General features: G+C 47.0%; 1 protein-coding gene across 1 annotated transcript in view; it reads left to right on the forward strand.

Moving 5' to 3' along the window:
• Positions 1-559: 559 nt before the first annotated feature.
• The window catches only part of UBE2F (ubiquitin conjugating enzyme E2 F (putative)), a 199,545-nt gene continuing 185,108 nt past the window's right edge, over positions 560-14,996 (forward strand). Inside the window, exons 1-2 of the mRNA XM_083154509.1 lie at positions 560-743; positions 10,082-10,215. Coding sequence (XP_083010635.1) covers positions 10,098-10,215 — 118 coding nt within the window. The 5' untranslated portion in view covers positions 560-743; positions 10,082-10,097. The remainder of the gene's footprint in view (positions 744-10,081; positions 10,216-14,996) is intronic.

The following is a 14,996-nucleotide window of genomic DNA, read 5'->3' on the forward strand; positions in this document are numbered from 1 at the left end:
TGATGTCCTGTCCGGCGGTCCGGAGTGTAGTCCGGGTCCGGTTTTTACTTACATAGTCCCAATATTCCCTGCTGTTGGGGCACAGCCAGTGGCTCTGAATAGATGCTGTGCATTCAGTTTCACCCTGCTCTGCAGCAGAGCAGCGGTTGGCAGGGGGGAATCCCAATTGCCCCCCTCCATGCTGCGGGATGCAAGACAGTCCCCAAAAAATTAGACTGTCCTGCAAAAATCAGGACAGGTGGGACGTATGTTAAATCCATACTTTAAACCGAGACACTTATGAACTACATAGGTTCTGTGACTTCAAGCCTGCATTTCCCCTGGTATTAATCAGTCACAGAATATGGATAAGTCATATGTCACAGTCCCAGGGTAAATAGATAGGATGGTACACAGAACCCTAAACAGTCTCCAAAATGCCATATTACAACTTCTAAGCCACAACGTCTCGCACCACTCCCCAATTACCGGCAGAGGGAGCGATTGTGCAAGTATGAAAAAAAGAAATCTCTACAAGGGGCTGCCTCCTCCAAGATGGCCGCCCCTGCCCGCCGTCACCTGACGTTCACCCCCTGACGGAGGCCCATAGTGCCGCAAAGCATTGAGGGAAGAAAATGGCGTACCTGCTGAAGAAGTGAACATCGGGGCCGGCTTCCCGGAGATTAGATTCAGCCCAGCTGAGACTCCCGGGATCTGGACATACGGGGAGGGTAGCCCCCGGAACAGAGACCGGCTGAGGGCAGGTGACAGTCAGGGCCTCTGTGCACATCACACACACACTGTATGGCAACAATTCTCAGTCACTGGTGGGGGTGACACTGGGGTATTTATACTCTGCATAGCTGGTGTATAGGCTCAGGGGGTCTGTGGGGAACGCTCACACTATATAGGTCGCTGCATGTCTGACATCTCATGTGCCCAGTACAGGGGGTTATGGATTATTAGGTCGACAGTGAATAGATCAACACTTGGAAACTGTTGACACAAGTTTTTCACGATTTTGGTGACATGGGCCCCCAATTAGTGTAGTGCGTGCCCTCGCAAGGCTCTCTTTGCTTGCTATGCTGCTTCGCTCCACTGGCGCTTGTCTCGGTACACCGAACCGTTCCCATTTGTAGTCCACGTGGATCATAAAGTATGAACAAGTCGGTTAAAAATAAAAATTGCGAAAAACTCAGGTCGACCTTTTGCTTGTGTCAAACTTTTGTAAACTTCAAACAAATGCATGTTGACCTTTTCACCATATCGACCTAACAATCGTGTAAAGGATAATTTTATTCTCCAAAAAGTAGTTCTGATTACAGACTTGTGTGGGGTCCTACGACGAGGCAGCTTGTTAATTGGACAAAGCCACAGTTCTGGAGACTGCGTCGGTTTTCTTCGGAGAATGGCTGTCGCTGCGCTTCACTCAGTTTATAATGGAGTTAACGCCTGAGAAACTGGAGGTCCGTCCAGCCTTCCGTCATGTCCTGAAACAGTGGCCTTTGGGTAGTTACTAAAACTAGTTAGGTAAAGGTGAAACCTGTAATGTCACAACTGCGTGACGTGGCGCCAGGTGGAGGAGCAAGGTCAAAGGGATAACACTGTCCCTATTCATGTCAACCTCTAGTGCCCTAAGCTTGGCAAGTGAAGTGAGCCCTTGTGGGTACATTTGGGGTCCCATAGTCCAACGTTGCTGTGTGTCACGTGGATCCACTCGAAGAGCGATATTGATGGAGCTCCCATACAAACTTTATAGTTGCCCCGCTTGAACATGTGTTTGTTGACACTATAGTCAACGTTGGCTTGCATTTACAGACGACAGTAGATATTAACGACCCACGGGAGCACGCATTGTTACAATATTGAGCGTACACACTGAATGATATGAACCATATATGATTAAAGGGTACTTGTGTATTATCACTGCGGCCGCAAATCGCATGCAAAAATCGGATGCGATTTAGCGGCCGATTTGTCGTGATTTCCTGCCGATTTGCATGCTATTCCATCCTTGCATACCCCCCACTATCCAAGTCAGCCCGAAGCGTGACGAGCGGACGCGGTACGTGTCCTCCTGACCTGTTCATACCCCCACTATCCGTGTCGGCGTGGAGTGGATTTTATGAAGTGTGGCGAGCCACCAAGCCCGAAGCGTGGCGGGCGGATGTGGAAAACGATCCTGAAGCGTGGCGGGATCGTTTCCCGCCTCGGGCTTGGTGGCTTGCTGCGCTCGCCATGCTTTATAAAGTCAACTCCACGCCAACGTGGATAGTGGGGGTATGAACAGGTCGGGAGGAAGCGTACACAAGTAATGATTAAAGTTATTTTTCATATCGTTAACGATATATTTTCTAGTGTGTATGGGGCTTAAGTTTAACAAGTATCGGAAAGTTCAGCTTCTCTCCACTACTTAGCACTGCCTCAGGATGACATATGCTTTACTGGTGTCTCCTGATGGTCAAATAAGTTGCGACGTGCATGTGCCAACCACAGAACACCTTCACTTAGGAGCAGGGGTTTTGCCGCAGCACCTCTGGCATGGTAAATTGGGACAGCACATTATTGTGCATTGCGATATGTAGATATACATAATGATAGTTACGGCATCAGCTGAACAATTTGTGGTAGATAGATTCCATAGTTGGACATCACTCCTTTAATATCTGGCCAGCCCTGGGGTTGTATTGTTTGGTACTGTAGGATGCTTTGGGTAATAGACACAGTGCAGACCACGATCAATGTAGCTCTCTTCCAAACCTAGAGGCCCACTTATCAACGACTGTTAATGGAGCGCCAGCCAGCCAATCAGCTCCTGTCATTTTTCACATTACATTTAGGAGCTGATTGGTTGGAGCACTATTTATCATGCACAATCAGGTTTATCACTCTATAAATGCGCCCCCTGATTTTTTTGTTAGCGTCTCCGCAGGCTTCAGCTCTTAAGCTGGGTTCACAATGGAGAGTTGGGCATTAGTTCGGACTTCGGAACGGATGCCCCAGAGCCCAGATTGAGTGTACCTTAGTATATATACTGAGTATATATAGTGTTCATTCTAGCACCTGCCATATTTGAAAACCCATGCAGTTCCTCTTCCCTGCCTGGGGTGTCGCTGTCTGCTGTGGTGTTTCTAGCACAGGTCTGGTTTGCATATCAGTTCTATACAGACCACACTGTGCTAGAACCACTACAGCAGACAGCGACACCCCAGGCAGGGAAGAGGAACTGCATGGGTTTTCAATTATAGCGGGTGCTAGAATGAACACTATATATATATATATATATATATATATATATATATATATATATATATATATATATATATATATATATATATATATATATATATATATAATGTGATGTAGCCAATTTGTCTGTACGAAACAGCACATCAATCCAACATCGCTCCAGTGTGTAACCAGGCCTAAAGATTTAATCACGAGCTGGTGGTTGTGTCACAGGAGGGGAACTAACACTATTTGGTGCTGGAATAATTGCATTATGTTATTAGAGATATCCGTTTTGTTGCACGTTTATGTAACTCTGTGGGGTATGTTCAATTCGTGTCGGTTCCATTCCGACATTCTTTTGTCAGAATGGATCCGACACTACCTATTCAATGCAGCAGCTAAATCCGAATGTTGGATTTAGCAGCTGGTCGATGCTCACCCGACCGGGACTGGGTAAGCGAGTGGGCAGAAGGCAACGGTATGCACTCTGCTCTCACCCAGTCGGACGAGTGAGAGATGCGAGAGGCGGGCAGAGGATGGCACTGGGTGGGCTTCTGCTGCTCACCCGGCGCTGTCCTCCCTGCCACAATCCAACATTTTTTCAAGTTGGATTGAGATTGCCGAAAACGGGGCCAAAACCTGTCCAATTTTACAAGTCGGAACCCCTTCTGACCCATTCTAGTCGGAAACTTTTCCACAAGTTCCGACTGGAATTGAATATACCCCTGTGTCTGGAAAATACCATGTCGCCATGCAAGGGGCACACACACGTAATCCCTGCAGGGTAAATACCGTCAGGCTTCTGCATTTAGAATGCTTTATCTTTACACTGCAATTTAGATTTCAAGTTGATCATGCCTCACCCAAATCTAACTCTCTGTTCACGTGTTACATCTGCCCCACCTGCAGTGCACATGGTTTTGCCCAGTTGCTTGCTTTTTTGCTTTGCTAACAAAGCTGAATAATGCCCACAATATGTTCAGCGATTGCACCGAGTACCTGAGTTGAGAATTGAGGAAGAAAGCAAAAAGTAACTGCGCTTAAGTAAAACCGAGTGCACTGCAGGTAGGGGAGATTGGAAATGTGCAGACAGATTTAGATTTGGGAGAGTTGTGTTCAAACTTAAATCTAGACTTCAGTCAAAGCTGTCCAGAATTTGTGGACTACATGCAAACATAGCCAATAATTACCCTGCATGCAAAAAAAAAAAGTATGTATTTGTATCCCTTGTATGGCAACGCGGTTTGACCTGGTGATACCCCTTTCAGACATACGCAAAAATCCCGGGATTTTTCACAAGCTCCCGCATAATCCCGGGACTAGCGTATGTCTGAAAGGGTCTACCTGGGATTTTGGTCAACTAAAATCCCGGGTCCTGCGCACCTACAATTTACCTAGGATTTTGAAAAAGCCGGGATTTATTCGGCTTCAAAATCCCGGGTAGTATGTCTGAAAGGGGTATTATTAGTTACTTGCTGTTTCTTACTTTATTCCAAATTTAGAATCAGGCTCCATGTTCATAGGAGGTAATTCAGTCCTGATCGAACGGTGGCCGATTATTATTAATTATTATCTGGTCCCATAATATACTACATGGTCATTTGAATGTGTAATACTTTTACTTTGGTGTTTATGTGCAGCAAGTGATGTATAATAGGATGGAGTATCTAGGCGAGTACACAGATACAGAGATGCTAAAAGGCTGTATCCTATAGCTGTTTGAGGTAACCAGTGTTTCCTGTAGTCTATTTTAGCAGGTTGAGGCACTTTCATGTTTTTTTAAAAGAAGAAATGTGTCTGCCCTATTCTGGCTGCCATGTAGGAAATGGGGAGTAGGAGCTTGTTGTAACTGGTGAGAAGTGTTCTCGCATAAAGAAAAGCAGCACATTCAGTTCTTCCTTTGCCCACTGGGAGTGCTGCACCTGGGACTATCTCCACACAGGGGGTTATTCTGGTTGAGTCCACCAAACCCCACCTTGCGAATGGTTGGCTGACGCCACCCATTCGCAAGCAGGGCATGCGAATGGATGTTACACAGTAACATCCATATGCAGGTCAGAGGGAACCCCCCACATCTTTCGATGTGGAAGGTGCACGCATATGTAAGGTTGCTCTGTGCAACCTTACATATGCGTGCACGCTGGGAAGGAAATGGGCGGTGATGTCAGCTGCCTCCTCCCCCCCCCTGCATTAGGACCTCATTAGTATGAGAACACCCATGAAATGCTGGGTGTTTCCATATGCTAATGGGGCCCTCCCGCTCCCCTCTCCACCACCTTCCCGCTGTCCTGGGTGCCTGCACCCTGCGTATGCACATGTGCTGAAATGCGCATGCGCACTAACAAAATATTGGTCCCCGTGCGAATGCAGGCAAAACTGCGAACAGACCAGAATAACCCCCACAGTGTGAGCGCTAATACCTATAGAACTCTGGCTGAACCTGCTACCGCGCAGGGATCGGGCTGGCTTTGGTGTGTCCAGTCTCCACAGTGCTGAACATATGGTTGAGTTGGTTGGTACTTTATCTCTCGCCAAGGCCTGATACTGTACATCTACCTCTGTGTGAGGGGACCAGCCAGAGGTTTTTATTGAAATGTGCTGCTACATTGTTGCACCTTATATGCAGATTCAGAGACTACGATTTGACACTTTTCACACAATGTATTGGCCCTGAAAATCTGATAAACAACCAGCCAATCAGCTCCTACCTGCCATGTCACAGGCTGGGTTTGAAAAATAACAGGCAGGAGCTGATTGGCTGGCTGTTTATCACTCTCCATTTTATCACTTTTTGAAGCTTGATACATCTGACCCAATGTCTCATTTTAAAATAGATATGTCTGCAAAAACCTTATTTTGTACAGTATTTAAGTTTTTTATGTGTTCCCTATTAGGGGGTATAAGGCACTTACAGTACAAAAAGCAATCCAAATCTCGTACTTTACATTAAACGATGCACAAATAATTGGTGATCACCTGTAAAGATTCAAATTGTGTTCTTTTTATTCAATCAAATGATTCCTGCAATGAACTCGTGGCCACTATGAATTGTCCTGTTTATTTAGTCACCCTTCTGATTCACAGTTTCTTCATTATTTATTCCTTCCCTTGCACTTTCCTCTGTTCTAGGCTGCAGATTTCCCACTGAGCTTGTTTTTGTATCCATCAGTATATTGAAGTAGTTCATCTCTTCTCCTTTTGGTATATTACACTCATAAATTAAGCCCACAGGGATATTGCCTAGAGGGTAAGCGTATTCTCATAGTGCTTTCTCATTCCAAAGAGATAAATACCGGTACCCTGTATTATGCCTTGAATGTACAGTACCTCTTGTATGGTTCCTAATGTTACTGCAAGGATATTTTTGTTAAAATATCTGCGACAATACTCCTCATCAGACACAGACTAATTGTCTGATATCGGGGTCCATGTACTAAGCCGTGGACGGATATAAAGTACCAGCCAATCAGCCCCTAACTGCCATTTGTCAAATATAGTATGTAACCGGACAGGAGCTGGCTGGTGTTTTATCTGTGTTCTCATGATCTCTCTTTGAGGTGCCTGGAGCACCTAAGGCAGGGGTGGCCAAACCTGTCCTCAAGATCTACCAACGGTGCATGTTTTCCAGGCAACCTGTGGATCTATAGTAGGAATGAATGCAGCATGTTTTAAAAAGTGACAGTTAGTAATGACTACAGCTGTGCACCAGCTAGGTAACCTGGAAAACATGGACCGTTGGTAGATCTCGAGGACCGGTTTGGCCACCCCTGACCTAAGGAATAATCCCTGATAAACAGCCATAAGGAGCCACAAAAACACATGGGTCGGGGGGGGGGCTTTTACCAGATCCTACTGATGGAATGTCATGCCAGCCGCACTTGGACGTTTTATTAAAAGGGAAATCACTTACAAGGCAAAAAAAAATGCATTGTAAATGATTGCCCCTTTAAAAAAAAAAAAAAAAAATCAGCACTTGTCCAGCATCCCGCAGCTGCAAACGGAAATTAAACAGTCAAACAATATGGCTAGTGTGGAAAGTACTTATGTGGGGCAGCATGGACGCTGTAATGGTTAGCATTGTAATGGTTGCCTCACGTCGCTGAGGTCATGGGTTCAATTCCCATCAAGGACACTCCGGTTTCCTCCCACAATCCAAATATATACTGGTAGGTTAATTGGCTCTCAGAAATATTAACCCTAGATTGTCTGTGTGTGTACATGTGGTAGGGAATATAGATTGTAAGCTCCACTGGGGCAGGGACTGATGTGAATGTTCAACTATTCTCTATACAGCGCTGCGGAATATGTGTGCGCTATATAAATAACTGGTGATATATATATATATATATATATATATATATATATATATATATATATATATATATATATATATATATATGACAGGCAAGGGCGTCACTCGGAGACTTGTTTCTTGTAGAAAAAACTTAGCTTTATTGCATGGGTTTCACCCATGCAATAAAGCTAAGTTTTTTCTACAAGATGTTTCTTGTAGAAAAAACTTAGCTTTATTGCATGGGTTTCACCCATGCAATAAAGCTAAGTTTTTTTCTACAAGAAACAAGTCTCCGAGTGACGCCCTTGCCTGTCTTCTATCTGATGCACCTATTGGTTCTGGGAAGGCACCGGAGCGAGCTGCATTATTAATGCGATTGGAGTGCCGGATCTTCTATTTCTGTCTATATATATATATATATATATATATATATATATATATATATATATATATATATATATATATATATATATATATATATATATATATAATGTAGCCCTATTAGAATTGCTTTTTCATGGAGCATGGTTAATGCTTTATATAGCCTCAAACAATATAAAGCATTAACCCCTTCAGTGGTGTTTTTTTTTTTTTTTTTTAAGGTAGCGGTCCCCACTGGGCAAGGTGGGGAGCGCTAACTAAAAAAATCCCACCACGCTGTGTCCCAGGTCTGGGCAGTGCAGCTGAGCACTGTCAGCCGCTGCCTCGCCCTGCCCCTCGGCAACCTAGCCCAGCAACCGGCGTGACATTACCGCACAGACGCAGACTGTCCCACAGCTGGGGGTGGGGGAGGGAAGGGGACGAGCAGCCGCAGTCAGGCAGCACTGAAGCTGAGTTCAGCCATCAGCCTTCCAGCGGCAATCCCGAGAATTTTCCAGGCTGGCCAGTCTGGGCACTGAGGCATAGCCCGGAAGATTCTTGGGATTACCACTGAAGGGGTTAAAGGATCAAAAATCCTCAAACGTAGGTAGCATCAAAGATACACCATAGAAAAAAGCGTCAGAAAATCCATGGGGCTACAAAACACAATTTGCAACAGTATCCGATAAAAGTTATGGGGCATACACACGGGGAGCTTTCGGCCCCTTTTCTAAGTGATCTGACTAGAGCACTGATTGCTCCGTGTGTATGCCCTGCAGCGATGGTGATGTGCGGTCACTCACATCGCAATTGTCAGTGCTTTAAAGCCCCTAGAACGAGCCACCGAGCCCAAATCGTGGCGAGCAGACGCTAATTACGTTACAAGTATTCCGCGTCCGCTTGCCGGGCTTGGTGGCTCACTGCGCTCGCCACACTATATAAAATAAACTCCACGCCGATGTGGATAGTGGGGGTATGAAAAGGCTGGGAGGACGCGTTCCGCCGCCGCTCGCTACGCTTTGGGGTGGCGTGGGGGTGGGGGTGCCTAAAACTCATTGCATTTCATAGAAGTGTATAGTAAAGTAAGTGGCGATCGCACCGCCCGCGGCCGGAGAGCAGTGAATAAATGACATCGGAAAATCGCATCGCACGCAAAAAAACGAATGCGATTCGATTTTCTTACGCAGAATCGCCCACTAAGCAATTTGCTTCGTGGTCGCCATGCTAATACACAAGTACCGTTTGGTTTTTATACACAAAAAACAATAGCAAAAGAAGAGTATATAGACAAAGGAAATGAAGCTAATTGGGGTGAAAGGAGGCGGGAACACCAGGCAGCGAGGTCATAAAAGCACCAATTATAACAACAACAAAAGGAAATACACAAGGAGACCTCCTGAACCATCAGTAAACAAAACGCCTAATATCGGGAATAAGGTTTATTCCAGGCCCGGCAGGTGTCTATTATAATGAGGAGGGCTGTAATATATTACATGGAAGCAGTATATCAAACTCTTGATTAGTGCAGCCATAGAAGGTGCGGCAGACCCTACCAGTCAGTAGCAATCAATCATAATAAACAGTATACATATATACTAGTAAACAAGCTGGAAGTAAATGCTTTGAAAGCTAGTCTGCTACCTTGTGATTGCCTCTGTGTTTGTGCATGTGTTAGAGAGAAAGATGTACTGTAGTTTCACTCACCAACAGATGCCAGTGTTTCAGAGACACACAAACGAACACTATACACACATATATTTACTATATACATATATACTACTCATCTCTATGAAGTAAAGTACCACCGCTGACCACTAGGGGCCACTTCACGGACCTAATTTCTCCTCTGTGTGCTAAAATTGTTATAACAGAAACTGAAAGCAATTTTTGCAGGGACACTGATCTGTTTCAATTTAACTGGATATGGAGAGCGGTAGCTGTAAAGATAGAGATTGGAGGTAGAAGCACATAGGGACTGGGGGTTGGGTGGAGAGTTTGTGGGCGAAAAACTGTCACAGCTCAAAGTGAAATTAAAAACGGTCACAGCTCAAAGTGACAGTACATTGCAGACGCCGTCATTTTGACCTTTTAACTAGTTAAATAGATGATCACATCATTTATTACATGGTTTGGCAAAACCCACACCAGATCCTGGTGAGGTACATCATCAAACATTCGGAGTAGTTTTATGTTTACGTCCTGTTTTGTGTGTTGTAGGCTCCAGGAAAGCAGGATGTTGACCCTGGCCAGCAAGTTGAAGCGGGATGATGGTGTGAAAGGGAGCCGACCATCCAATACGGTTTCTGACTCCACTCGCAGAATATCCATCCGAGACAGACTGCTCGTGAAAGGTGGTGTTTCTCACATCCTTACATTGAAATGCTTATTACTGCAGTATTATAAGATAACAACGTATTTATTTTTCATTAGTATAGATTTCAAAGTTAGAGTTTTGCATTGCTTTTTTATTGGAGAGGGTGAGCAGAATAGGAACACTTACTTTATTAATCGGTTATCTGTGGTTCCAGCAAGCAACCTTCCTTATAAAGACAAAGTGACGCTTGGGATTCAGAGCAAAAATGTTATTGTTAGCATATTTCGTTAATAAGGCACCACAAATGGTTGGCAGCGCCGTACATAGGACACACATTAGAACAATACAGAGTACACAGAATTTACAATTACAGCAACTGAAATACTTAAACCGAGCACAGGTAACATTAGCAACACAATTCCCAGTACACAATACAGCTGCGATGTAGGGAAGCAAAGGAATTGTCCACATACTGCTAGGCAGCCGTTGGACGAGATGAATTATTGGTATACGGTCTTCAGTGGTCGGTCCAATGACCCATGACCGAATTATTACTATTGAGAAGAGATGTGGGTGGAGATGGTCACTGATTAGGAGAGAGCTGTAATTGAAGTGCAAGAGGGCTGGGAGAACGGGAGGGAACCTGTTCTCCCAATTTGAGTTGAGAACCATTGGTGACCATTCCCACTGATTTCGGTCCATCCCACTTACAAAACTGAGTACTTGTTTCCTAGCACGGCCACATATCTTGGCCATCGGGGGTAATTTGAGTGGCCTGCGACGCGACCGACGCGATGCCCCCGATTTTTCCATTGAAATGCATTGAAAACAGTGAAAAATCGGGTCGGTCGTGTCGTGTGCACCTAAAAATGCTTAAATGGTCCAGACGCGATGCCCCCGATTTCCCCATAGGGAACAATGTTAAATGCCTCAATTTACCCGCGATGACCACGATTTCCCATAGGAAACAATGTTAAATGGATCAATTTACCCAAATCAGCATAGGAACAATAGTAAATGGGCCAAAAACACCCCTGAACATTGAAATGTCCCCCCAAAAGTAGTTGACGCCACCCCGCCATCAACGTGAACCCGAAGCGTGGCGAGCGCAGCGAGCCCGCGAGGGGCGGCGGTACGCGTCCTCCGACCTTTTCATGCCCTACTATCCACTAGGGCGTGGAGTGAGAATAGAATAGTGTGGCGAGCGCAGCGAGCCACCGAGCCCGAAGCGTGGCGAGCGCACGCGGATACCTTCACAGGTAAACGCGTCCCTTCGCAGGCTTCCCAGGTGTCCGTGTCGCCATGGACACCTGGGAAGCCCGCGAGGGGACGCGTATAACTGTGAAGGTATCCGCGTCCCCTCGCGGGGCTCGCTGCGCTCGCCACGCTTCGGGCTCGCTGCGCTCGCCACACTATTCTATTCTCACTCCACACCCTAGTGGATAGTAGGGCATGAAAAGGTCGGAGGACGCATACCGCCGCCCCTCGCGGCCTCGCTGCGCTCGCCACGCTTCGGGTTCACGTTGATGGCGGGGTGGCGTCAATAACTTGGGGGGACATTTCAATGTTCAGGGGTGTTTTTGGGCCATTTACCATTGTTCCCTATGATAATTTGGCTAAATTGAGCCATTTCACATTGTTTCCTATGGGAAATCGTGGTCATCGTGGGTAAATTGAGGCATTTAACATTGTTCTCTATGGGGAAATCGCGGGCATCGCGTCTGGCCATCGCACCCGATTTTTTTAGCGGCTGCGATGGCCCCGATTTTACCCCCGATGACCGCGATTCTGATCGGTGTGGCCGTGCTAGGAAACAAGTACCCAAAACTGCTTTAGCTCATGAATTTTGGGAGCTTTTGTGCATGAACATCCAGCTTAAGGTCATTCTGCAACTTTATTTTGAAGTCAGGACTGGACTTTCGGACATCAGCAGCACATCGTGGGAAACACCCACAATGTATTGGGTCCTATTCCGTATGTGTGTGCCAGCTGTGCAGCACCGCTAGGACACACCTATGTTAAGGTCCCCAAGTGGCGGGGCGGTCAGCTGCAGTAGAGTTTACAAACTCTTTCATGCAGGGCGGGTGGGCAGCAGTGAGCGGCAGCAGGTGCTGGGCAGTAGTGAGGAGCAGGCAGCAGAATTTAAAAAAAACACTTTCAAAAGTCTGGCGGTCTCTAATTGTCTGAGAGTGTTGTGCCGATCCTGCAGCTTTCGAAGGTCTTCTGTATATCACCGTACACTCGTATCATTTTGCGCCGCCATGTGGCTGTTCCACACTTTCACATCGTAACGAGTTGCTAGTCCACCCAGCCAATGTTTGAAGCTTTCATTGTACGTACAAAGTTGAATTATTAAAGTTAAACAGCGCTCGGATCCAGTTTCCTAAAGTGAGTGGGATGACCTGGTTCAGACGTATCCACTTCACATCTCAGCAATAAATAATATACACAGCTCTGCGAGCGCGGCGTGTCTAACAATGTGCGGCTACTTCCCCCAGCGTAAAGCTCCTTTAATATTGCATGCGTAAATTGTTCCATCCATCCTGTCCACCACTTTCTATATTCACCTTGGATTTATAGTGTAGATTAAACCGCAGAAGCGAGTTCAGGCGCTGCAGTAAATTGGACGTCAGTGCATCTCTTCAGCTTTTAATATTCTCCTAGAATAGGTACCCAAAAAGGGATAAAGTACAATTGATAATGCATGTCTATATGTACAGTAGGTGTAGCATTAGGATTTTGCTTCCAGTTTTAATTAATAATAGCTTTGTTTGGGTTGTAGTACTGTTTGTGGTGGTAATAGGCTTTTACTGCTAATTGCAGAATTAAGATCATACTGTATATGAGATTCCCTTTAAAACGATGAAACTGCTCTACATCGCTTCTATGTCATATATTAGCATTGGGAACTATCTCCACTCTACTGATATATACATAATATGCCCCATAGACAGAGAAGGCCTGTCCCCACTAAAGGCCCCCATACACTAGCCGATTTCGGCCAGATCAGTCGGATCTGGCCGAAATCGGACCAAAATCGGCTAGTTTTGATGTCCCCTCAGATCCGATGCGCGGTCCCGTGCGCATCGGATCTGCGGCGGGTGGTCGGACCACCCGACTTGGGACCTAGTGGGGCGGCGCGGCGGTGGAGGGAGCAGGGGGGGCTGGGGACGCTGCGGGGGACACAGGCGGCATAGAGCCGGGCAGGGGGAGCCGGGAGCTGTCAGTACTGAATAAAAAAAAAAGCCCATACAATGAATGGGCGGCCTGTGATTGGCTGAGCGCTCTCTCAGCCAGTCAGCAATTGGCTGAGAGAGTGCTCAGCCAATCACAGGCTGCCCATTCATTGTATAGGCTTTTTTTTCTAGCACTGACAGCTCCCGGCTCCCTCTGCCCGGCTCTATGCCGCCTGTGTCCCCCGCAGCGTTCCCAGCCCCCCCTGCTCCCACCAGCAGCCCTGCTCTGTAGCCCCCCCCCCCCCCCCTGCTCCCCGGGTTTTTTACATGTGATAAATCGAGACGATTTATCACATGTAAAAAATGGCACATCAAGTGCCAATCTAATCAAGCTCCCCCGGGGAGCAGCCGGGGAAGCTCAGGGGGAAGTCGCGGGCGACTTGTCCTAAGGACAAGTCGCCCTAGTGTATGGGGGCCTTTACACATGGGTACAGTCAGCACAGGAGTCACCCTGCAGCATGCGCATGCTCTGTGCTGGGCCACAATTAATACATACCAATGCAGGGAATCCCAGCAGGGGTTCTCTAATACCCCATTCACACCAGCATAATTTCCAGGGACTAGCGCAGGTGTGAAAGGTTCCCGGGCCAAATCCTGCTATGGAGCATGGTTGTCCCCGGGTTTGACCCGGGGGCCTGGCCGGTGTGAATTGGGTAGGGGATACTTACCCAGGTTGCCGGTCCTCAGTGTGCTGTCCAGCCGGGGATCCACACAGGCGGCGGGCGCAAATGATGGGACAGGCGGCGGATGAAGATGACGCAGCTCTCCGGCGGCAGTGAGGGCACCGGAGAGCTGCGTCATCTTCATCCGCGGGCTGTCCCGTCATTTGCGCCCACCGCCCGAGTGGATCCCCGGCCTGCGCGGAGGAACAGCAACCGGGGTGAGTATTCCACACACCTCCTGCCCACCTCCACCACCATCCCACCGACTGCCAGCCTCCTCCCCACCTCCTGCCAGCCTCCTTCCCACCTCCTCCCCGGCCTCTTCACACACCAGAAAATGCAGGGACTTTTCTGGTGTGAAAGGGGCCAACCCGGGAATGGCCCGGCATGATTCCCCGGTGGGTCCCTGCATTTTCTGGTGCGAAAGGGGTATTAGTATACTTACTGTATATCTCCTTTGCCATCTCCTAACCTTCTTACCCCACTGCCTAAACCTAACCCTCCCGGCCCACAGCCTAACTCGAAACCCCCTTCTACGGGCCTTATTCTGGTTCACTCTTAGAGGCAAATTCCTTCTCAAATGGACAAAACCATGTACACTGCAGGTGGGGCAGATGTAACATGTGCAGAGAGAATTAGATTTGGGTGAGTTATTTTGTTTCTGTGCAGGGTAAATACTGACTGCTTTATTTCTACACTGCAATATAGATCTCACTTTGAAGAATTCTAATTCTATCTGCAAATGTTACATCTGCCCCACCTGCAGTGCAGGTTTTGTCCATTTGAGAAGAAATTTGCCTCAGAGTGAACCAGAATAAGGCCCTAAGTGCCTAACCCTCCCTCTCTGCAGCCTATGCCTAAGGGATATATTCCATGCTGTTTATTCGAGCTAAGACCCTGAGCAGTGGCTATTGCTCGCC

Source organism: Crinia signifera, chromosome 7, assembly GCF_055691185.1.
Source record: "Crinia signifera chromosome 7, ASM5569118v1, whole genome shotgun sequence".
Taxonomy (NCBI): domain Eukaryota; kingdom Metazoa; phylum Chordata; class Amphibia; order Anura; family Myobatrachidae; genus Crinia; species Crinia signifera.